Source organism: Cryptococcus neoformans (assembly GCF_000091045.1).
Source record: "Cryptococcus neoformans var. neoformans JEC21 chromosome 6 sequence".
Classification (NCBI taxonomy): domain Eukaryota; kingdom Fungi; phylum Basidiomycota; class Tremellomycetes; order Tremellales; family Cryptococcaceae; genus Cryptococcus; species Cryptococcus deneoformans.
The window spans coordinates 1-22,500 of NC_006691.1; the positions used below are offsets into that span (position 1 = coordinate 1).

Below are 22,500 nucleotides of genomic sequence, written 5' to 3' on the forward strand. Positions count from 1 at the left end.
TAACCCCCTAACCCCCCTAACCCCCTAACCCCCTAACGTCTAATGGCAAGCAGGTCAACCCACAGGAGCAGTCGCCGCTGCCGTATTCGCCACGATAGATACTGAATTCTGTGGGTACAGAGACAAACGGAAGAGTCAGAGAAGGCGTGTTCCAAATTGTGGTCTCGCATGGATATGGCCTCACATCAGAGCTTAATCAAATGTATAGCAGCAGTCATGCATATCGCCTCCATGCTACGCTACGTACTACTATAGAAAGACAGCGGCGACAAGTAGTCAAGGTGATACTTAACTTGTTATTGTTTTTGCCCAACCACATTATTATTTCGTAGGTATCTTCCTTTCTTCGTTTATCTTCTTCTTGTCTCTGCACATCTTGCTTGCCTCATTGTAAATGGTGATTAGGCGCAGGAGAAGGTAGAAAAAAAAATGGATTCAAGTTACAAGTAGTCAGACTTGTTTCTGAGACACGTTACAAGCCATTCTTTGTTAATCAATTTATCAAGCCGAAGCAATCAATGATTTGAAAGCTGGAAGTCACAACATATATGCAGCCTAGATGAAGGGGCAGTAAACATTGATGTCTGCATATTCGTTTTCGCCTTCTACTTTTGATCTATCTCACAAGGACCTTCGTCACTTGTCATTTGCCGCTTCCTACACTATTGCCCAGCAGTCCCCACCAACTTGGCAGTCTCGCTCGGCCCTTCCTTTCTCACCTTATCAACCCACCCCTGCACCACCCTGCTCTCCTCCCATGGCATCCTCTCACTCTCAATCTTCCCATCCCTAATACACCTCGCAACCTCATCTGCTTCGTATGACATCCCATTGTTCCCATCATGGACAGGGTGGTGATGAGTGGTGGAAGAGGTGATGGTACCGGCGAAGCGGGAGGGACGAGGGTGGATGTAGAATGTCTTAGGTTCGTTAGGGGGATCTATACGTAGGAAGAAAGGGGGAGAGGGAAGGAAAAGTTAGCGCGAGAGAAGAGGGAGAGGAATGAGGGGACGTACAGGCAATAACCAAATCCCCTTCCTCGCACTGCAAGACCGCGGTCGAATCCTTCTGACCCGCATTATCCAAATCCGTCATCAGCATTCCCTGGCAAAGCCCCTTCCATTCCACCAACCACCTAGAGTTGATGTCCACCCCAGTGCGAGGGTAAATAGTTTGATGGGCGAAGAGCACCTTGGGGTCTTTATCGGTGTTGAGAGGGTGGCGGTGGACGAGAAGCATGGCCCAGACAGATGGGTAGGCGGACGAGTCGAGGAGCGAGCCACCGCCAAGAGCTGGGTTGGCCATCCGGCCAGAGTCAGCTGAAATGTGATCAAGTCAATAATGGTTAATAATGGTTATGGGTTGTTAGGTAGGGACAAGGGAACGTACCGTCCAAGTTCCAATCCATGGAGAAATCCGCAGAAAAACGTTTGGGTTTACCGAGAATACCCGACTTGATGACTTCTTCAACGGCGTAAGTGATGGGCTGGAACCGCGTCCACACAGCTCTGCGTCGTTGCTCATCAGCAAACATGCTTACGGAGGAAAAAGAAAAAGGGCAAGAACAAAGAGAGAAGACAGTTGACTCACTCCATGAAGAAAAGGTTCTTCTCCTTTGCAATCATGAACAACTCGTCCAACTCTTCGACTTCGAGACAAGCAGGCTTCTCGAGGAGGACATGTTTACCAGCCAGTAGAGCGTCTTTCGCGTTACGATGGTGGAGGACGTGGGGAGTGCCTACGTAGATGGCTGTTACATCCTACTTGTGAGAGAAAGTACGTCAATACGCCTCATCGCATCATTAAGATGAGCCCAGACTACGTACAGGATCGTTGTACACTTCCTCGTAAGTACCTCTCGGCTTGACACCGTCAAGAACGCCATTCTTCACTCCCCAAGCCCATGATTTCCCCTCGGAGCTTTCCTTGAGCTTGTCAATGAATGCTTGAGCGGATTGAACGGAGCGGGAGCCGACAGCAGTAATTTTGTGGTTGACATCCTTAGTATTACGGGAGGCCGGGTCCACGAGAAGGTCGTGAGCGAAGACAGTGGAGATGACTCCGGTGGAAATGATACCCCAATTGACAGTGAAAGGTGCCATTGTGCGTGCTGTGCGTAGCTAGGATAAATGTATGAGAATAAGATGTCGAAAGGGAAGTGTATGAAAAATAATTTAAATGGGAAGTCTCCATTCGCTCGTTAGACGGAAGGTTATCAATAATCCATCACCTGGCCTCGGTGACTTTACTTCGGCTCCGCCGGAAGCCGGAACTGGCCCGGATTGAAACTTACGTAACTCTTTATCGTTATCAGATCGGAGATGATAGCAGTATTGCATGAGACGGATCCGCCGACTCGAAGTCCATTTCGACGGAGATCATTCTTTTTTGCTCCCCATCTCATCCGGCTTCACATCTATTGTTCTTTCGGAACTCAACACGGCTTCCGCACTTCACACAACAAATATAGATACATAAACCCCATCTCTCATCATGGCTTCCTCGCGTATCCATCCTTACACATATCCACTATTACGACAGTCCCTGCCGCCGCCGCTACCATCCAGAGGGTACCCCGAGTCCCCGACACCCAATTTGCTTCCTTCATTTGATTCCGTCTAAATTATTAAACAATCAGGAGGCCCAATCACTTTTTCAAATAACACATGTATCGAACTGCTTCATCAGCAGATCATGTCACCACGCGTTTTTACCACCGTTCGCTTCGAATCCAATTCTCGTTTTTGTTAGTTCCGCTCAATATATGGATATGATGAAAACGTCTATATCCCATTTCACAAACCGATCCCTGTACATATATTGGTATATAAATGCTCCTAAGATGCATAATATCGAACGTTACCGGTGCCTAAGCATGATTGTCTCAAACAAACGCACCAGGGCCGATTCATTTATTCCGTAGAATCAATACCAAGAAGTCGATATTCTGTTATCTATTATCATCGGGGGTAGTGGAGTGGAAGCACTGGATCCTTCCATCAACAGAAAATTCGGGTATTCCGTACAGCTCGCTTCCAGATGTTGGCGAGAAGACAGCTGAACTTATGGCAGAAATTGAGCGAATAGTAAGAGTGGAGATAGAGAGCGGAAGTATTTTGTATAGTACCTCGTAGGGTATATACATCAAGCTAATAAAGTAAACGCGCCCCTGACACAACCTCATAACCCTTAAAACATTGTAAATACAAACCAAATGCAACTTCTTAACTAGGTCTTTTCTACTCATCGTCCTCTACTCCAATTTCCGTTGTTGCAAACTTACGAGCCGGCGTGTGACGCTTGAACAGAAGGTCGATCTCGCGGTAGGATCGACCCTTCATCTCAGGCAGGCAAAAGAACGCGACGACGAAGCAAAATAATCCAGTCGCACCCCACACATAGCCACACTTCCCGCCAACTGCGCGACTTGTCAGTATCGTTTAAGAACGGTTGAAGGAAATATCACTTACGATTTCCGCCAGTGGGATTAAGCATGTACGAAGCGACTGATCTGCATCAGCCGGCTGTGCAGGTAATCAGTGTAGAAGACTCACGGAAAATGCAAGGTATCTCAACGATGTAATATGTAGCTCGCCCGATTCCTGTTGTGAGGGGTCGGAGCCGGATAGCCGACGTTTCTCCAATGACGACCCACGAGACGGGCGCTGCGGCGAAGGTGAACAAAACAGAGATGATGAGGCCTAAGCTCGCCTGGGCATACGAAGCCGCAGTTGAAGTGCCGCACGAGGCGGCAACCCCCAGGGCAATAAGCAGGGCGGTATTGACACCTGTGCCCCATAGGTAGAGGGTACGTCGGCCAAAATAAGTTGTAAGAAACCATGAAGCCATAACGAAGACCATCTGCAAGGCCGAGGTGATAAGGCCCAAAGCAAACGCAAGGTTGGTCTTGATGCCGGCCTCTACTCTGAGTTAGCACAAGAGTTCCCCTTGGTGTAGCCATAACGTACGCTCAAAGAAGTAAACGGCCTGGTTAGCGATAAGGTTGCCGGCAAGATTCTGTGCTCCATAGATACCGCACACAATGAGGGTACGTCGGAGGTCTGTCTTTCTGAACAATTCTATGTAACCGGGCGCAGAGGTGGACGTCTCCAAGTCGATAACACGTCGCATCATAGCCACAACCTCACCCGCGTTGAGCCTCGATTTGCGTCCTAGACGTTCTACCGAGCGTGCCGCTTGGTCGAGACGTCCCTTTCGGACAAGCCACCAAGGTGACTCGGGCGCAAGAAACATGAGGATAGCGAGTGGAGTGGGGAACATCCATTGAAGCGCGAGTGGTATTCTGCTTCCATCAGCTGATGGCATACTTAAATCATAGATGACGACGATACATACTTGTAGGCAGCAGTGTCGGGCCTGGTGTTGTACCTGTAAGTGACAGCACCGACGACGATACTGCCGATTGCCCAGAACATTTGCAGGACCTGTGTAGCAGGGGCACGCAAGCGCATGGGGACAATCTCGCTGCAATATGCAGGGGCATTGGCGATGAAAATGCCCCATGGTATGCCTTCAAGGAGCTGACCAGTGAAGAAGAGTGGGAGCGAGTTGGCAAAGAATGAAACAAAGATGGTCGCGTTCATGAGCATGAGGCCAACCAAAGTCGCCCAACGGTATCCAATACGGCTAGTGAGGGGACCTGCAAGGAAAACGCCAATGAGCGCACCAAGCTGCCCGGACATCTGAAGCGCCGACTGCCACTTAGTCGCTATGACATAACCGCCAGTCGCTTCGTCAAATATACCGAACCGGTCTCTGAAGGCGGGAAGGGCCACGAAGTTTCCAATGAGGAATACATCGTAGGATTCCATAATCTACATGAATCAGCTGATCGTACCTCAGAGGGCAAAGTAGGACAGCTTACAATGGTGAAAGACATAACAAAGGCCCAGAAGCAAGCCATAGGATACGCCTTGACGGCCTCCAATACCGTCATAGAGTGTTCGGCATTCTCCGCCTCCACCGCATCCGCCTTGAACTGGATCATGTCCGCCTTGATTTCGTCGTCCGCCTGTTCGACATGAATCGTCTCGTCATGGTAGGACTTGGCCTCGATTTGCGGGGCGATGTCAGAATTCATCTGACTCATATTGGTTGTGATTCCCGTCGAAAAAATAGGTGTGGGGACAACAGAACTATAGAGTTGATCGGGGGGTAAACGAGAAGCCCAGTGTGGGGGACAAGGCAGATATATAAAAATGGGGAGGGAAAAACGGGCGCTCTCAAAAAAACACTCGTAAACAATCATATCGGCTAATCATGAGACCGTTAACCGCTTGAAACTGGCCAGACGGTGCGGTGACCCACTGCGGGGTTCATGTGGGGCAGCGACAGCCGGCGGCACAGAGATAAAACCAGGTTCGGGAGGATGATACACCATTTAACGGTTGAGACATTTTAGTGTGCAACCGCCGGTGGTCACGGCTTGAATAGACGCCGAATCGCCCAGAGTGGTAGTTTGGGCTATATGGTAATCATCCTAACATTCTATATATAAAGATGAACCATGTGATGCATGAAAGGAATGCGAGGTGTATGTACAAGGTTTATGCATAAAAAGATTTATAGTTATCCACACCCTCCACAAGTCTCTAATCAGCCCGCCGATCGTGCCGATTGGCGCATACTTATTTATATCCGCTCAAATCATGGCAACATGTATATACCGAGACGAACCATCCTTTGCATGCAATGCGGGTGTGCAAGAAGTATCCTCCAAGCCCGCATATCAGCATCCAAGAAGAAGTGATGTCGCACAATGAGCTCATCGGATCGTCTTCATACCAGGTGCCACGTGCCAACTTCATCGTAGTCTTCATACTGTTTCAAAATGGGAACATTTCCAACCCCTATCGATTAATGGTCATAGATGCATGGTTGCGGTAACTACGACAAAGCTGAAAAACTGCGAGAATGTTCATGACACAATGGGGCAAAAACATCGATATCTCAACAATGACTCCGGCAAAACATTTGGATGAAATCAAGTCCAACACATATATACTGTAGTAGATAGAGTCGCATCGTAGGTTACTATCACTGTGTGGCGAACTCCCCTCGTATATTAACCCCTTTACAACTTTCCTCTCAGTCTCTTCTCTTTGCTGGCACCTCCCGAACGCCTCTTCTCCTCGTCCTATCTCTCGTTGTTGCCCTCCCTCTCTCTCATCAACTCCTCCAAAACTATTTCCCTGTCTTCCTCTCGTCTCCCTCTACCTCCTCTCACCCTCGCATCTTCCTCTCCTTACACAATTTGCCGTTAGGCTCAGATGATACAGCGCAATGGCAGCATACTTGCGATGAATAATATTGATCTTCTCGAGCGATCTCGGGGAATTGCCGGTCAAGCTAGCAACCAATCTTAGGGTCTGCTTTTGTGGGACAGGATTAACAGTAGAGATAGAAGGAGTGGGTGTGGCGGAAGTAAAACATATTGGGACTGAGTGGGCAGGGCAAGCGAGGTAGGTGAATGAGGTTTCTAGAGATGTAAATCACGGTATCAGTAGCGGCATACTTGCAAATAAGAGCCCGCAGCATGAACATACCTCCCTACAGTATGGATCCTTCCCTCTTGGCCTTCACATCACTCCCGTCAAATAAAATCTCTGTTTCCTCAAAAACGTTTTCCTAAGTGGCTAACTTATGCCTGTGCTTTCGCCTTTCGCCTGCAACTGTAGTCTTTTTCCCCATCCCGAACTGAATCACATTCTCCACCGCCGTCTAAAAATCATTCTTGATGGTGCCTGCCCATATTCATGTATAGTTTTTACCGAACTCCGATGGTAATACAATTTTCTTATGTTGGGTGTCCGACATCTTTGAGACCTCAATGGCCCTGATGATTCGAATGCGACTCATCGTCATGGGTCCTGGAGCACAACAAGGATATATTTTTCATCTGGGATCGGTATCAGCATAAATCAAGACTTGGTTGCAGAGAAAAAAATAAAATAGAATTAAAATTAAAACAAAATAAACCCGTGGTAAGGTGCTGTGAAGAGGCTGCTGAAGCTCAGGCGTACCCGGTGTGATGATCAACTCATGTTTCGTAGTTCGTATCCTCATGAACCTCAACTCGTCCTATCGAATCATTAGCAAAAATCATCTTTGCGATGCTGAGTTGTGAAAGAGACAAGATGTAAGCAGAATGCCTACATTCTCTGCGTCATTACATGCCGTCAAAGCGTCCGCCACACCCTTCACGATACTCTCAACAGCGGCAGCATATCTCTTTCCACCTTCGCCGTCGAAAATGTGTCCAGTGGTCTTAATGATAGCATTATCGGTGCGGGAGACAATTATAGTACCTATAACACTCGGGTGAGATGTGAGCTGCTCCATGTTTGGGTTTTTAGCGTATGGGGTATAGAACAAGGTATAGGATGACGAACAAACGAACGAAGCTGGAGTTAAACATCGAGCCAAACAACTTTTAACTATTTTATTATTTATTCATCATCAGTGGTACGGCGGTTGAGGCCGATCGGGGAAAACGGGATTACCGAAGTGTGGCACTTTTTACACCTCCCATTATTTCTGCGAACCCTTCGAAACCAATATTGCTATACCTATCACAAAAAACAAAAATACAGCCTTCGTATCCAAAATGAGCGTGCGTAGACTCGTATAACGTTTCAGCACTACGGAAATGCAATGACATACTGACCCCCACATGCAGCTTTCACGAACTTTCCTCCGTCAACTCCGGCCCGCCTCTTCTTCTCGAGTCGTCCTCCGATCCTTCTCCAGCTCCCGATCCACTTTCTCCGAGACCCCTGCTGGCGACGCCCCAGTTAACCCAAAGATTGCCCCCATAGTTGACAGCATCTCTTCTCTGAGCTTATTGGAGGTTTCAGAACTTGTTACTGCCCTTAAGGTGCGCCCATTTCCTTCTCGAATCGCCCATTTTGGCCGTTAGTCTCATCGCATTACCATAGACGAAACTCAACATTACTGAAATTTCCCTCCCTGCTGCCTCTTCCCCCGCCTCCGCTGCTGCTTCCTCGACATCGTCCGAAGCCCCTGTTGAAGAGAAGCCCAAGGAGAAGACAATTTTCACCGTCAAGCTCGAGAAATTCGATGCGGCCGCTAAGGCGAAGATCATCAGGGAGGTCAAGGCTCTCATGCCTAATATGAACTTGGTTGAGGTGAGTTAGAGGCTACGAGCCCAAACGAACAATACTGGAGAGCGAATGAAGAGGAAATGAGAGTGAGCGGAGTGTATCGGAGAAAATGACAACCAGGGACAGCTAAGGAGAGTAGAAGAGAAAGAATGAGTGGGAGTGTAACAGGAAGAGGCAGAATAAGAGACCAAAAGAAGAGTGCCGGCGAAAAGCCATGGGATGAAGGAGCGAATGAGGCAAGGTCGTATCTAACGCGTCGAAAGCCGTCAATTCGGCACGTTGAGACGCTGTGGGCATATATTGCCCACGGTCCTTCTCTTGTGTTTACCTCACCCCCCTGCGTCTTTCTCCTTCATGTTAATCCACGGATGTGGAATACTTCGAGAGAGCGCATGCTTGCATTTTTAGGATCGGTGGTCTTGCGAGAGATCCACATCTTCTTGCTCTCTTTCTTTCCCTGCCTTCTGTCATATGTTGGTCCGTCGCTAACCATTATCTCTTTTTTCTCTCTACACGCGGCGACATTCGACTACTACACGGCTCGTATATCATTCACTTCTTATCGTACTCAACGCCCCGCTCTTGATCCATAACCACCCTCCGCATCCTACTTAACCGATGTTACCGAAAACAGGCTAAGAAGTTCGTCGAATCCGTTCCCCAAACCCTTAAAGAAAACATTCCCAAAGAAGACGCCGAAAAGCTTCAAAAGACTCTGCAAGATTTGGGTGCCACCGTCTCTCTGATCTAATTTCCTTCATCTGCCAATATCGACAAACCATTGACATGTTAAAATGGCTGGTTAAAAAGGTGCAAAGGGAGGGACGGTATAAAGGCGTTTATGCATGGTATTTGACTTGAATTGGGATTTAGGCCAGGATTTATTGGGTTGCTGGGAAGAATGGATGTGATAACCGCAGGAAGGATTCGGATGGAGAAACGACGATAGGCGAAAAGGCAAGAAATCGATAAAGACAAGAAAGCGATATACAGGACTGATTCACTAGAAGACCAATACATAAGACGTGGATCCTACGACTGAATTCAACAATTCAGGCTTGGAATAGAAATCTCAATAAGGACATTATTTGAGTAGGACAGGAAAGAGAGACAGAAAAGAAAGCGGCACTGAGCGTGAGGACACATAGAAAATCGATGGATGGAAGCGACATTGAGGCGCAGGCAATGACCAAGAAACACAACGACGACAATGAAGGCGAAGATCAAGTTTAAGATATGCGAACTAAATCGCAAAATTGAAACTAAATTAGATCCATACCATGGGGCTGAAGCATTGATAATAAGCGAGGGCAAGCGACGGCCAGAACTTCAGAAGTCGATATTTGGCATTCATTCGGCTGGGCTCAGAGGATCAGGAGAAGGAAGCATGTACCATGGGTTTGTGTCTTGAGTATGTAAATCAGTCGCCACTTGTGGATGGTAAAGAGAAAGAAAAAATGTTCCCAAAGTAAGCTTCGAAAGCTGCCTGGTGAATGAATGTATACTTATTTCAACTCCCAGTCGGGAATATTGACGTACAGCTCTTATCAGAAGTCGATCTGAAGTTTGAAACTCGAAATCTCGAATCGCGAGTCAAAGTTAGAGCCAATTGGGAAATTGCTGAGTCAGTACTGTTAGGGAAAGGTTGAGACCTTCTATGTTGTCACGAGCCTGCACATAGTAGAAGAGATAAGAGATCATAGGAGGGAGTTATGTAAAAGAGAAAGGCAAGATTGTTTCAGATAAGAAGGTCCCAGCTAGACATCCAGCTGGACCTCCGAGAAAAGAACTGGACTTCCAGCTGGACCTCCGATAGAAGAACTGGACTTCCAGCTGGACACCTCGAAGGATATAAATAGATTTCTGTAGAAGTATATAAAGGGGAGCTCTGTCCTCGATCTTGATCTTCTTCCCCTCGAAGATCAATATCTCATAAGTTACTTTGCGAAAGGTCCTCGAGTGTCACGAGCCTGCACAAAGAAGAAGAGATAAGATATCATAGGAGGGAGTTACGTAATAGGAAGGCAAGATCCGATTCAGATAAGAAGGTCCAGCTGGACCTCCAGTTGGACCTCCGAGAAAAGAACTGGACTCCGAGAAAAGAGCTGGACGTCCAGCGAAGGATATAAATAGATTTCTGTAGAAGTATATAAAGGGGAGCTCTGTCCTCGATCTTGATCTTCTTCCCCTCGAAGATCAATATTTCATAAGTTACTTTGCGAAAGGTCCTCGAGCTCCCTTAATAAAATTCTGTGCTCACTCTCATCTTACCTTGCACCACCTTCGACATAAACTTACTCCACTAGTATATAAGCTTGCCTGATCTTCCCAAGCGAATATACCTCCGCCCTATACCATACGCCAACAGACAAGTGTCAAGAGGTATATCTTACATATCTCATCGCTTAGTTAAACTATGGCTTTCCATCTCGTCTCCAAGGCTGGACCTTGTTGGGGACGAGTCGTAACATACGTAGACTCGGGCCCGAGGTCGGTGCAGGATGTATATTTAACCGAGACATGAAAAAGAAGTGTCAAGGGAGAGGTTGAAGGAAAGAAGAACCTTCTCCTTCAGTAGGGCCGCACTCAAAAGTCAAAAAGAGCCAAAGACGTGAGAACAAGCAAGCAACTCATGTAGAAACATCTCTTTACCTTCTAATTCTAATTCTAATTCTAATTTTAATTCTAATTCTAAAACATGCATGAAATAAGACAACTCAGCGATTCTTTAAACAACCAAACCAACAAATCTAGCTCATATCGAAAGATCATAGTATGCACATAGTCTTTCTCTGAGTTTCGATCTTCCAAACCTTCCTTGTCCAACAAATATACCGATGAATGAAGATGAACCAACATTTCCCTCTTAAAAGCTTCCATCCCGTTCCCCTTGAATGGTACACATAGCCATTTCTTCTAGCTTCTAGATGACCCGGTTGATCGCCCCTTTCCCATCGAGATAACTTGCCATGATGTCGACAGCTTTGATACATCCGTCAAGAGTGACGCTGTCTGTACTTCCACCCCTATTTCAATCGTGACTATGTTAACTTCCCCATTTTCGCGCTGAAGGGAGCGAATAGAAGAGAGAAGATGAAACACGGACAATGAAAGAGAGCGAGCGGGGTTGGGAGAAAACAAAGGCCGAGACTTACAAGTGAGGCAAAAGTACAACATTGTCCAAATCCCTCAATCCGCCCAGACTTTCTCCATAAGCTGGCTCCTTCTCAAACACATCCAACCCTGCTCCTCCAATTTTCCTCTCCTTCAATGCCTCTTCCAATGCGCGCTCATCTATGATTCCACCTCTGGCAGTATTGATCACAACCGCGGTAGATTTCATCCACCCCAGTTCTTCTCGGCCAATCATATATCTCGTATTCGCGTTGAGAGGACAATGCAGGGAGAGGACGTCACATTGTTCAAGTAAAGATCGGAGACTAGGCATGCGAGTGTGAGAGATAGTAACCGGGTATCGAGTATCTTCCACAGTCCATCTGAGTTCTGGGGAAGAAGGCGAATGGATAAGCACCTCACATCCAAACGCACGAAGCAGCTTTGCAAGCTCATATGCTATATCTCCCATCCCCACCAACCCCACCTTTTTTCCTCCGAGACCTGGTGCGAGCGCTTCTATACTTGGTACCCGCTCACCGCCTCTAATCCTTTTGTCCACCTCGACAACGCGGCGTAAAACGGTAAGCATGAGAGCGATGGCGAGCTCAGCGACAGCGAAGGCATTACTACCTGGGATATTGGTGACTGCGATACCGCGGGAAAGACAAGTGGGTAGAGGGACGTTGTCGACGCCGGTACCATTACGAGAGATGATACGCAGATTGGGAGCGGCAAGAACCATTTCCGCAGTGACATCGCCCGTTCGGAGTACTAAAGCAATCAGTTCAATTCGGGACACTGACAGACACTTAGACTTACAAATACCGTCAATCTGCTTCATAAGATCATCTACTTTCCCATCCTTCGGGCGCAACACCTTTTTGAATTTGGTCTCAGCATAGATCTCTGCTTTGGGGTGGAATGGGGTATGCAGATAGACGGTGGCTTCACGAGAAGGGGTGAAGGGCTCTGCCGGAGGAATACGGAGGTGTGATGTTGACATTGTTTGGGTAAGTTGTATTTGACAAGGAGCAACTTCAAAATTTTGCGAGCTTTCTGATAAGGAAGAAAGATCCTCGGAGAGAGGGAACACGCACGGAGAGATGAGACGACGAAGGAGTAAAAGTATCTGTCATCGACGGGGACCTCGGGATCTCGGACGCCATCTTCTCGGTGTAAAAATCAAAAAATAAATCTTTATCGACGTTAAATAACCGATATACGACTTTGTAAATAAATAAGGACGCCACTGACTATAAAATTATGAAGCGGGCAAGGCCTTGGGTCAATGAAATAACCTTTACATTTACTTGATTAAACTATAGCGTACATACAGATTGGCAATAAGAAGAATCCCTCAGACATTACCGAAAAAATGTTATGGCAAACATGAAAACCAATGGCAAAAAAAAGGTTTCTCCAGCAGGGAGTTGAACCCTGGTCTACCGCGAACCGAACCAAGAAACTTGAGGCCTGAGAAGCGGTTATACTAACCGTTATACTACTGAAGAATTGCCTAAGCTTAAATTTATCTTCAAAATAAAATTGTTATAAAGCAGTTAAGCAATTAGCTCCGTCGTTAGTCCTGGTTGAATGTTGCAGCGTCAAGAGTAGATTTATTTTTATTGGCAGCTAACTAAATAAGAAGGTGAAAAACAGGCTAAATTAGCTAAGGTCAATCTTAGATTCTTAGCTACGTGTTCTGGATATATACTCGTTGCTCCATGCTCACGGTAAATCGCCGCTCGGTTGTAATTTACCTCCGCTCCGCGAATTGAATTGAATTCTCATTTCAACCCAACTTTCGTTCGTTCCTTGTATACAAATCTCCAAAAAACCTATAGTTATAAAATGCCCGACGTTGTACTACCTCTCGTGCAGACTCCCCCCTTTGTTATCATTGCTCTCGCCGCTTTACAGGGTATTCCCGTCACCTGGGATGCTCAGTCTGGAGAACAGGGTCAGACTACTTACGGTGATATTGTTGGTGCCGAAAACGTTCGAGCTGAGCTCGAAAAGGGTGTCGACGGCAAGGAGGTAAGCAAGAAAAGAGTTCATAACCCATTGAAGTAATAATGCTGAAATAATTCAAGATCCCTCTCCCTCCTCTCCCTACCCTTTTGACCTCGACCAGCTCTTTCCAAGACGTCTCCGCGGTCCTGGACGCTTTCGATGACTACCTCGCCTATCGTACCTACTTTGCCGGCCCCAAGTTTGGTTTCGGCGATGCTACCATTTGGGGCACCATTCGAGGCAACAACTCTGCCATTGGTTCCATCAAGAAGCCCGGACGACCCCATTTGCAGCGATGGTTCAACCACGTTGAGACTCTCGATGTGCCCAAGGCTGCGCTCGAGTCTCACAGACAGGCCAAGAGCGAGATGGAGAAGGGCAAGAAGACCAAGAGATTGGAAAGTATTGATGTTGTTTTGCCTAACGCTATCAAGGGCAAGGTTGTCGTTAGGTTCGGTACATATGCTCTCTTGGTCTTATCTGCCGCTCGATACTGATGATTATTGTGTAGCCCCTGAGCCTTCAGGATACTTGCACATTGGTCACCTCAAGGCTGCTATCCTTAACAGATACCTGGCAGACCAGTACCAGGGCAAGTTCATCCTCCGTTTCGATGACACCAACCCTCTCAAGGAGGAGGTACGTCCACCTCTCACTTGTGTATTTGTTTGAATTGTGATGCTGACCATTAAGTTTCTTTTGATTATATAGGGTGAGTTCGAAGAGGCTATCCAGGAAGACCTCAAAATGATTGAAATCTCCTTCGACAAGATAGTTCACACTTCCGACCACTTCGACAAAATCCAGGCCTACGCTGAGCAACTCATCAAGCAAGGCGACGCTTTCATGGACGACACTGAGGGCGAAACCGTCAAGGAGCAGCGTCGAGCGATGATCCCTTCTAAAAACCGAGACCTCTCTATTGAAGAGAACTTGGTTAAGTTCAAGGAGATGTGTGAGGGTACGGAGGAAGGCAAGAGGTGGAGTTTGAGAGCCAAGATTGATTATCAACACAAGAACGGTACTTTGCGTGACCCTGTCATCTACCGATATGTTGAGGGCTCGCACCATGTTACTGGGTGCGTTGAATTCCCTCTCCCGCACCACGCACACGCTAATCACACCTATGTTCAGTACCAAGTACAAGTCTTACCCCATGTACGATCTCGCCTGTCCTATCATCGACCACCTCGATGGCGTCACTCACGCTCTCCGCGCCAATGAGTACTGGGCCCGTCATGAGCAATACCAATGGTTCCTTAAGACTCTTGGTTTCGCCAATATTGAGATCTTTGACTTCAGCAGGGTCGACTTTGTTTACACTGTTTTGAGCAAGAGGAAATTGAAGTATCTTGTCGAGAAGAATGTTGTCAAAGGCTGGGATGACCCCCGATTCCCTACCGTCCGAGGTGGGCATTTCTTTCCGTCTTATGTGTTGTCATCTATTTAAGGGTTTGAGGTGATGCTAATCTACTCCTTTCGTTGTTTAGGTATACGATCCCGCGGTATGACGGTTCAAGGTCTCAAGAACTATATTCTCGGTCAGGGTGCTTCTCAGCAAGCCGTTCAGCTTGAGTGGGATGGTATCTGGACTGTTAACAAGAAGGTTATAGACCCCGTTGCTCCTCGATACTGGGCCATTGCGGAGGACAGGATGTACGTATCTTTCTTCAAACTGCAGGCCGGGAGAGAAGGGTAAGGCACTAATCCGTACATCTAGGGTCAGTGTCAATGTTATTGGCCGTGAGACTGAAGAGCCTGAGGTTGTCAGCAGGCCCTTACACAAGAAGAACCCTGAGGTTGGAGAGAAGAAGTTGGTTTTTGCTAGCAAGTTGATCATGGAGCAGGAGGACGCCAAGACCTTTGGTGAGAATGAAGAGGTGTGTGCTTTCTCACGCCCCTCTGTGTCCAAGCCATACAGCTCACGACGTAACTTCCTTTTCTTAATAGATCACGGCCATGGACTGGGGAAATGCTTTCGTTACTTCCAAGATTACCACCCCTTCCGGCGACGTTTCTTCTCTCACTATCACACTTCACCTCGCCGGAGACTTCAAGAAGACTTCTAAGAAAGTCACCTGGCTCGCTGCGCCGACTGATGCCAACCCTCTTATCCCCGTTGTCCTCATTGAATACGATTACCTCATCACCAAGAAGAAGCTCGAAGAGGACGACTCCCTCCCTGAGGTCCTCAACCCGAAGACCGAGTACCGCACCTACGCGCTTGCTTCTAAGGAAGTTGAAGGCCTTAAAAAGTGGGATATCATACAGTTCGAGAGGAAGGGATTCTACATCTGCCAGGGTACTAGAGATAACCAGGGCAGGATGGAGTTTGGTTTCATCCCTGATGGACGGGCTGCGACTGTGGCGTTGAAAGCCAAGCCCGCAAAGGAAAAAACTAAGGTCCCCGGAACTGCGAAGGGGTCATGGGGTAAGCCCGGGCCCAAGGCTGTCTCCACCGCTGCTGCTGCTCCTTGAGTAGTTGAGGAATAGAGGTAGAGTAGGAAGGTACATCAGCGAAGTCGGGCGACATTCAGGGGAGAATTATTCGAAATCCTTTACATCTGTCATGCATGAACTTGTTCATTTATTTGTTCCTTCCTCTTTCTTTGTATCTTCTAAAAAAAAGTATCCCCTACGTTCGATATTAGGCCGGTCCCTGCTAAGGTGCAGGTTTAGATATGTAATCCTCTTCATATCCTTATTCTCCCAGGGGCAGTCTTCATCTTCTGCCGTTTATGTTCGATATCAGTTCAAGAACCAGTGAGCCGAAAGGCAGACGTAAAATTCAGCCCACGCGACCACAACTTCTGATGCTTTTTTTTGCCTACCATCGTAAACTTGGCCACCTGCTGTTGTCGAGAATGTCAGGACTGTTCGATCCAACGGCGAATCCGGCTTCGACACCTAGTCAACATTACCTACCACCTTGAGGCTTTCAGGTGACAGGGGCTTATGGCAAGAACTTGCCTATCGACATTGAGCGTTTGAATATGTTCGAAGTGAAGCCCCTTTGCCACTCTTCGATGTTTTGAAGAGGGCGGTTTTTCCGAATGTCACATAAGTAGCTTGGGCCAGCTGTGAATTTACTCTTATCACGTTAGATGGTTTGCGAAATTACATCGCCCAAACGAAATCGTGAAAGTGCATGGCTAACAATTCTAAACAGATGCGAATACATTAATGGCCATGACCTTGTTGTATTTATACTTGTACTTCACGCTTCTCTACACTTAATCGTACATCTCGTTACGCGTCTGGAAATCGCAGAACATTAACTACAGTCCAGACATCGAGAAGTGAAGGGATACGCACAGTAGGAGTTGCCGGCTTGAGCATAATTCATCGCTGACAGTTCATCTTCCGAGAATTTATCTTGGTATTTCTCGTGAGTCCGCTTGAAAGACTAGAATAAAACGTCAGTGTATGCAGAAAAGTAAGAGTAAACTGAGAGACTGACGGCTACACAGGATCGGATAGTTGTAGAGATAGGAGCAGGATCTGAAACTCGAGGAGCCAATACGTCGGCGAGAAGTTTAGCTGTGAGAAAGGCATTAGGATTTAGCAAGCTTGGCATATTATCAGTCGAAACTCACGGATGAATTTGGGGACAGTGTAAGGGAAGGCTTCGACGAGAGCAGTTGCGCCCAGGACGGCCCCATGCAGTTGGATAAGTGTCTCTTGATATTCAGGATTGACTTGGCCCGGGGCACCGCGTCGCTTGGGGAGAGTGATTGATTGGATCTCGCGGGCGAAACGATCCTATGGTTGCGATATCAATGATTTTTGGCACGCAAAACAGGCAATGGAACCCTTACCTTCAAGATAACAACCATCGCTCTTTGAGAGCAACGCAAGAAGCCGCTTAATGTGCTATGTGCAACATGAGTAACACGTCCTCGACATAATCATCGCGAGAGAGGACTCACGCGCATGCCATCTCTCGAACTTCTTGGTTGGGATCCCTTAAGCAAGCCGACACAACATCCAAACACTGAGCCTTACAGGGCTCTGACAGCAATGACAGGTTCCTAAAGTAAACCAAACTTAAAACAGGCATAACCTTGATTCTCGTTCTCCAGGACTATGGGCGTTTCACGTTAGTTGCCAGCTTTTATACATGAAGGCGAAAAGACTCACAGAAGATTCTTGCAGAATGTTGATCAACGCTGACATAAGAGGATCAATAAGGTCGAGAGCGGGCGTGATGGACGTGATCATCGCAAGGAGTCGACCGCAGTTTCGCTGTAGGTCAATATTGTCGTTGAGTTCACGAAGCTCGAAGATCTGGGGACTAGACAGCATATGTTAGCCTCCAAAGATCCGGCGTTTTAGTATGACTCACAGATAGGGAATGATGTAGGGGAAAGCAGATACAGCGTGAACGTCTGACAGCTCAACCGTAAGCCACAAGATCGCTACGTCATTTTATCAGTGTGTCATTCGCCCGCAGATGCATTTAATCGTACCTGTAGTCGCAGAAGTGTCGTGATCGGACAAAACAGCCTTCGGTCCATGTGGTCTAAGCTCTTTCAATACCGGCAGCGACCCCATAATTTTCTCGAGTTGGGGTTGGAAGAAACTGCTTCGAATGTGCATGATATCCTTATTATCCTTGGGATCATGTAGAATATCAGAGACGAGGGCGGCAGCGGAAGGATATGAAGGATAGAACTATGTATAACGTTAGAGTATGTGGCGAAAAGGAGAATAAAGGGCGCTTACCTTGAGCTGATCGATAGCATTGAGCACTGACGCGATGAGGCCTCGGACTTCAGCATAAGGACAGGTTACTTCCCGGAAGTAAACTTCGACAAAGTCATCCGCCCAAGCGTTAAAACGCCATTGGAGACACCGGATGACCGATCGCGCAAGCTGAACACTCCTCGTCACTGGAATGCACAAGTCAGTATTGTTTACTTCAAAGTTCATGCGGTACTTACGATCAAATGCAGAAGCTCCTTGGAAGTTTGCACTCAGAGCAGTGTTGATACAGAAATCGACAAGTGGTTTGAACCTTCTAGGGTCCTGATCGCATAATACGTATTCAATTGAAGTATCCCAGCACCTAACGAAAGTTAGCTTTTGCGCAATAGATATCGATAACTGAGTAGCTTGTACTTACTTAATAGTATCATGTCTGATATTCCCATGCAATTCTGGTAACCTCGGGGTAAACCAGTCCCAAAGACTCTTTCTATCTTTCCCGGACCACTCCATCGACCCCCTAAGGACACCAGCTAGGAACTCCCACATTGCCCGTGTCTTGTGTCGGTCGTAAACTTTTGTGGACTCCATTTCAGCAAGGTACCCTTCGACGACCGGTCTAATGGAGTGGAAGATGGAGGGACCGTAAAGCTGGGAAAGGGCGAGTATGAAGTCAATGTGGGTGGCTGACGGGTAATTGCGTTCGTTTTCTTGAGCCCAGAGGCTTGCAAGCTGGGCGATCATCAGCATATCTACATGCAAGGTCGGAAATAGACTTACGCGCTCCCACCAACCTTCCCCACTGATGAACTTCCCGATTAGCTCTTTGCCCGGTAAGCTCGCCTCTTCGATTGGAAATAACGGCTCGTCCCAGCCCGTAAACCTAGATACCTCCAGCGTATTGCCCCAAGCCAGCCACCCAGACTGCTGCCTGTCTTGAAGAACAACTTTTGATTCGTCGTCCGGGGTTTCGCGGAACGATGTGAGGTAGCGCTGTGTGAATTCGGGAGAAGTATCCTCAAGTGGTATCTCCTTCGAGTATTCGTCGATAGGCTCCTCGAGGAAGAGGAGTTCTTCTGAACCTTGACAGAGAGATCGAAGAGTCATGGAAAAAAGAAGACGAGTGGTGCCGCTATCTGTGTATTAGTTATCCGTCGAATACTGAAGACACAAATGTAGGACAACTTACACAATACCGTAATCACGAATTCTAGGGAGAGGATTCTGCACATTCCCCATGAAAAAATCGGCCAACCTTAGATCCATCGGCCGATCCCTCCTCATCACGGCCAACAGGAACCTCGCCGCACTCAATACGTATCGCCAGTTCAGGCTTGGACTCTTCGCAATAGCCAAAACCTTGTCTACGAAGATATCCCACTGCGTCTCTTGCTGCTGCAAGCGCTCAACAGTACCTTGATGAACAATTTCCACCAGTGCCGGGTCAGGCTGACATGAGATAACAGAAGCCAGCTCGTCCGCAGCTTCCTGGATGCGTTCGAGACGAACATTCATGTCGAAAGCATGAGGTTCCCTAATACGAGCGATAAGCTCATCAGTGGCTTTGCTCACTAAAGCTTGCACGGAAGCCTTGTTCTCATGGTGTGCGTTCAAAAGACACTCGGTAAGCTCCAAGAGCTGCCTCCAGTCCTTCCCGATTCTCGTGATACCGATGTGATTGTATCTCAGGACATAAAGCGCACCCTTCATAATGTCAGGATCTGTCCCGGGCCGTAGCGCTTGGAATAGCGTGGGAAAACACAAGACCCATACACCCCTATACAACTTCGCGATCGTATCAAGAGCGTTCTGCGCCGATTTCCTTACGCGTACGAAAGGAGATACACAGAAATTGAGCATGCTGATGATCAATTTGTCGTCTAGTTCGGAACGTTTTCGATAATACGCCAGCGTTGTCATTCGCGTCTGATGATGTATTGACGCATTGGCAAGATAGATAGTTCGATGATGTTTTCTCTGTCCTTCAAACATCTTCTTCGTCGCTACCATTCCAGACAAGGCAGATTGAGCACTGCTAAACTGCTTTGAACGGACTCCATAAGCAGTGAGATAGGTGCTGATGGTCGTGACAAGGAGCTTGACGGCATCGACAGACGAATCGGAGCCACCTCCTGCGGAACGGAGGGCGGTTGCAGCGAGATTGAGGATTTCACCGGTACGTTGGCGGAAAGATTGGACGTGTTGGTAACGCGGGTCGGCCGGGTCGATAAGGATAAGGCCCGATTTATACGTCGGGAGATGAGCTGTGAAAGCTCCAGGCAGGTACCTATCCCATCTATGTTTAGCCCCAAACTCTTCCCACCGACATTGATATCATTTGAACGGAGGGATGAAAAGACTTACGAAGGCGCCTTTTCCCCTCCAACCTTTTGGTCCTCAAGCTCAGCAACTAAATTGTACGTGCCTCGCAAAACCTTATCCACCACATTCACAGCTCTACAGAACTCATTCGTCCACTCCTTGTCGGCGTACCTCCCTTCCTCTTTCACCAGGGCTTCAATCCTCCCGACCGCTTCATCCGCCAACCCGATCACATCAATCGCCATTTCCACATCTTCCTTACTTGGGGTTCGCCATTGCGGCTCGACTTCAGATGGGCGGTAGAGTTTGCCCCAGTAGAGGTGGTGGTTTTGTGTGAAGTCTTGGCTACCCCATGTGGATGGGTTGAGCATGCGCATCTCGGAAAAGTAGATAGATGTCAAGGAGGACACTGTTTTCTCAATGATCTTGCCAGTCCATTGCCATCCACGTTCAGAGTGAGTGTTGTCAATCATGAGACGAAGAAGGCCAATATATTGGGTCTTGATTTCAGGGTCAGACAACTAGAATATTTTCCAGTCAGCTCGCGTGCATTCAATCAGTAGTGTGATGACTGGATGAGAGGAAGATGATTGAATGTTAAAGGGGTGAAGGGACTTACACAAACTCGCCCAGGGATCAAGGTTCCGATCAAAATACTCTGCCACCAATGCAGTCCCGCATCACTCGGCAACGGTATACTGGTCGTCGTCGTCCTCATTGAACTTGCCCCTCCCTTCAATTCTGCCGCAATTTTCTGCCTGATGATCGGGAAAAGCCTCTTGAACACTTTCGGCGCATCAGCAGCTGCCAAGTTCCTCACCAACTCGCCTACTGCATCCACCGCATTCCCTCGACAAGTAGTCGTACAATATTCTACGATCTGGTCTAATACTAGATCAAAGAGAGGTGGAGAAAGGGCAGCAAAGACGTTGCCGCATGTGTGTAAGACGGATTGAAGAGTGATTTGCTCTGTCTTCCCCCCTGCTCGACCGGATTTACCGCCTTCTTCTGGGAGATTGGCGAACAGCAGGAGGACACGGCCGAGGAATTCCGTAACCCAATCGCGGAAAGTGGATGTAGTCATTCGAATGCGGGCGTTGACTTCTTCCGGAGTAAGATCTTCCATTTCGAGTTGGACCGGGTCGTTGGGGTCGTCTTCGACCTTCTCTCTCGGTATCTTTCTCACCGCCCTTGCATTTTCCACTTCTGCCAATACTCTCCCACTCATCTCAATATCGCTGTCACCATCAGAAATGTCGCCCATATAAATAAAATCGACGATATTAGAGATACACATCGACACCAGCGCACTCTTACTTGGATCATTCAAATCAATACCAGGCAGTAACAACCCAAAGATATCTGCAATGTACATCCCTCCTTGCCTCCAGATCTGTCGAGCCGCGAGGGGAGATGCCAATGCCGCAAGAGCATAAGTCACAGCTGGGGTCCGCTGAGTCTCTTCCAGCCCCTGAAGCGAAGGCACTGCCCTCTCAAGAATAGCGGGCATGATCAAATCCGGTTCCAGTAGAGACAGCTTCTTCAACGCTGAAACCGCTGAAGCGACAGCTTTCATATCTTTATTGAATATAGCGGTAAGGGCAAGAGGGCGAAGGATCAAGACGAATTCTCGCTTGATAGCTGGTGTGATCCTCCAAGCTGGAGGCGTTTTGCATGATGGTTCTTCTTCGGATTTGAGCCGTTCAATGAAGTTATTGGCAAGGTGGGAAAGGAAGGTGCAAAGAAAATTGGACCAGTGGCCTGAGTTGCTTGGGTGGAAGAACTATCATACGATAGGAGTCAGCTCAATGCGCTTACTGCTGAAGAAAAGAAGAAGGATACACTGACAGTCTCGCAGCTCGTTAATAACTTCGATAGATGATCCAATGCCTTCGATCCAGCTAGATACCGTCGATGCAACTCCTCTTTCCTTCCGACCGCTGCCAAATTATCCTTCATCTTGCCTACCGCTCCTTTGGCCGACGGCGTCGCTACTCCGGAAGGTGTCCCTGTCCCTGTGGCAGTCCCGGTTCCCCCAGATACAAGGGGGAGGGCATCCTCAGAGATGGAGAACACAATCGTCTCTGCGAGTGACTGAACTCGGTCGATAGGCTTTTTTGCATCAAGAATTTTCTTGCTAGCCCTCGTATCCGCCACAGTTACCGACATACTATTCTGACTCGCTACTGCCCCTCCT

General features: G+C 47.7%; 6 protein-coding genes, 1 non-coding gene and 1 pseudogene across 7 annotated transcripts in view; 2 read left to right on the forward strand and 6 right to left on the reverse strand.

Annotated features, from left to right (window-relative positions):
• Nucleotides 1–570: 570 nt before the first annotated feature.
• CNF00010 (conserved hypothetical protein) lies at nt 571–2,193 on the reverse strand. Its single transcript, XM_571271.2, has 5 exons — nt 1,827–2,193; nt 1,591–1,760; nt 1,390–1,508; nt 1,017–1,319; nt 571–940 (listed from the first exon to the last, which is right to left on the reverse strand). Exons 1-5 carry the CDS (start codon nt 2,100–2,102, stop codon nt 663–665), a joined length of 1,146 nt encoding a protein of 381 aa, XP_571271.1. The 5' UTR covers nt 2,103–2,193; the 3' UTR covers nt 571–662.
• A 946-nt stretch (nt 2,194–3,139) lies between these two features.
• CNF00020 (maltose porter, putative) lies at nt 3,140–4,847 on the reverse strand. The gene is made up of 5 exons (XM_571466.2): nt 4,357–4,847; nt 3,969–4,303; nt 3,555–3,920; nt 3,471–3,506; nt 3,140–3,418 (listed from the first exon to the last, which is right to left on the reverse strand). Exons 1-5 carry the CDS (start codon nt 4,830–4,832, stop codon nt 3,240–3,242), a joined length of 1,392 nt encoding a protein of 463 aa, XP_571466.2. The 5' UTR covers nt 4,833–4,847; the 3' UTR covers nt 3,140–3,239.
• Nucleotides 4,848–5,883: 1,036 nt separating this feature from the next.
• Nucleotides 5,884–7,419, reverse strand: CNF00030 (annotated as a pseudogene).
• Nucleotides 7,420–7,535: 116 nt separating this feature from the next.
• On the forward strand, nt 7,536–10,289 carry CNF00040 (mitochondrion protein, putative). Its single transcript, XM_024657312.1, has 5 exons — nt 7,536–7,633; nt 7,700–7,897; nt 7,959–8,168; nt 8,779–9,612; nt 9,666–10,289. The coding sequence occupies exons 1-4, from the start codon at nt 7,628–7,630 to the stop codon at nt 8,893–8,895; spliced, it is 531 nt and encodes a 176-aa protein (XP_024513010.1). The 5' UTR covers nt 7,536–7,627; the 3' UTR covers nt 8,896–9,612; nt 9,666–10,289.
• Nucleotides 10,290–10,789: 500 nt separating this feature from the next.
• CNF00050 (phosphoglycerate dehydrogenase, putative) lies at nt 10,790–12,347 on the reverse strand. Its single transcript, XM_571275.1, has 3 exons — nt 12,081–12,347; nt 11,300–12,032; nt 10,790–11,170 (listed from the first exon to the last, which is right to left on the reverse strand). The coding sequence occupies exons 1-3, from the start codon at nt 12,262–12,264 to the stop codon at nt 11,068–11,070; spliced, it is 1,020 nt and encodes a 339-aa protein (XP_571275.1). The 5' UTR covers nt 12,265–12,347; the 3' UTR covers nt 10,790–11,067.
• A 329-nt stretch (nt 12,348–12,676) lies between these two features.
• On the reverse strand, nt 12,677–12,772 carry CNF00060. The gene has a single exon. It is a non-coding gene; the product is annotated as a tRNA-Glu (tRNA).
• Nucleotides 12,773–13,070: 298 nt separating this feature from the next.
• On the forward strand, nt 13,071–15,844 carry CNF00070 (glutamate-tRNA ligase, putative). The gene is made up of 8 exons (XM_571277.1): nt 13,071–13,298; nt 13,355–13,730; nt 13,786–13,913; nt 13,986–14,353; nt 14,409–14,683; nt 14,765–14,930; nt 14,995–15,154; nt 15,225–15,844. Exons 1-8 carry the CDS (start codon nt 13,113–13,115, stop codon nt 15,750–15,752), a joined length of 2,187 nt encoding a protein of 728 aa, XP_571277.1. The 5' UTR covers nt 13,071–13,112; the 3' UTR covers nt 15,753–15,844.
• Nucleotides 15,845–16,406: 562 nt separating this feature from the next.
• Nucleotides 16,407–22,500, reverse strand: part of CNF00080 (membrane protein, putative) — a 7,601-nt gene continuing 1,507 nt past the window's right edge. The window contains exons 3-19 of the mRNA XM_024657313.1: nt 22,152–22,500; nt 20,923–22,086; nt 20,346–20,824; nt 19,171–20,268; nt 18,762–19,113; nt 18,400–18,713; nt 18,218–18,342; nt 18,000–18,166; nt 17,744–17,948; nt 17,620–17,692; nt 17,415–17,568; nt 17,204–17,358; nt 17,093–17,147; nt 16,871–17,036; nt 16,735–16,814; nt 16,590–16,680; nt 16,407–16,531 (exon numbers count right to left, since the gene is read on the reverse strand). The exon at nt 22,152–22,500 is cut by the window's right edge and continues 1,013 nt beyond it. Coding sequence (XP_024513070.1) covers nt 16,524–16,531; nt 16,590–16,680; nt 16,735–16,814; nt 16,871–17,036; nt 17,093–17,147; nt 17,204–17,358; nt 17,415–17,568; nt 17,620–17,692; nt 17,744–17,948; nt 18,000–18,166; nt 18,218–18,342; nt 18,400–18,713; nt 18,762–19,113; nt 19,171–20,268; nt 20,346–20,824; nt 20,923–22,086; nt 22,152–22,500 — 5,035 coding nt within the window. The 3' untranslated portion in view covers nt 16,407–16,523. The remainder of the gene's footprint in view (nt 16,532–16,589; nt 16,681–16,734; nt 16,815–16,870; nt 17,037–17,092; nt 17,148–17,203; nt 17,359–17,414; nt 17,569–17,619; nt 17,693–17,743; nt 17,949–17,999; nt 18,167–18,217; nt 18,343–18,399; nt 18,714–18,761; nt 19,114–19,170; nt 20,269–20,345; nt 20,825–20,922; nt 22,087–22,151) is intronic.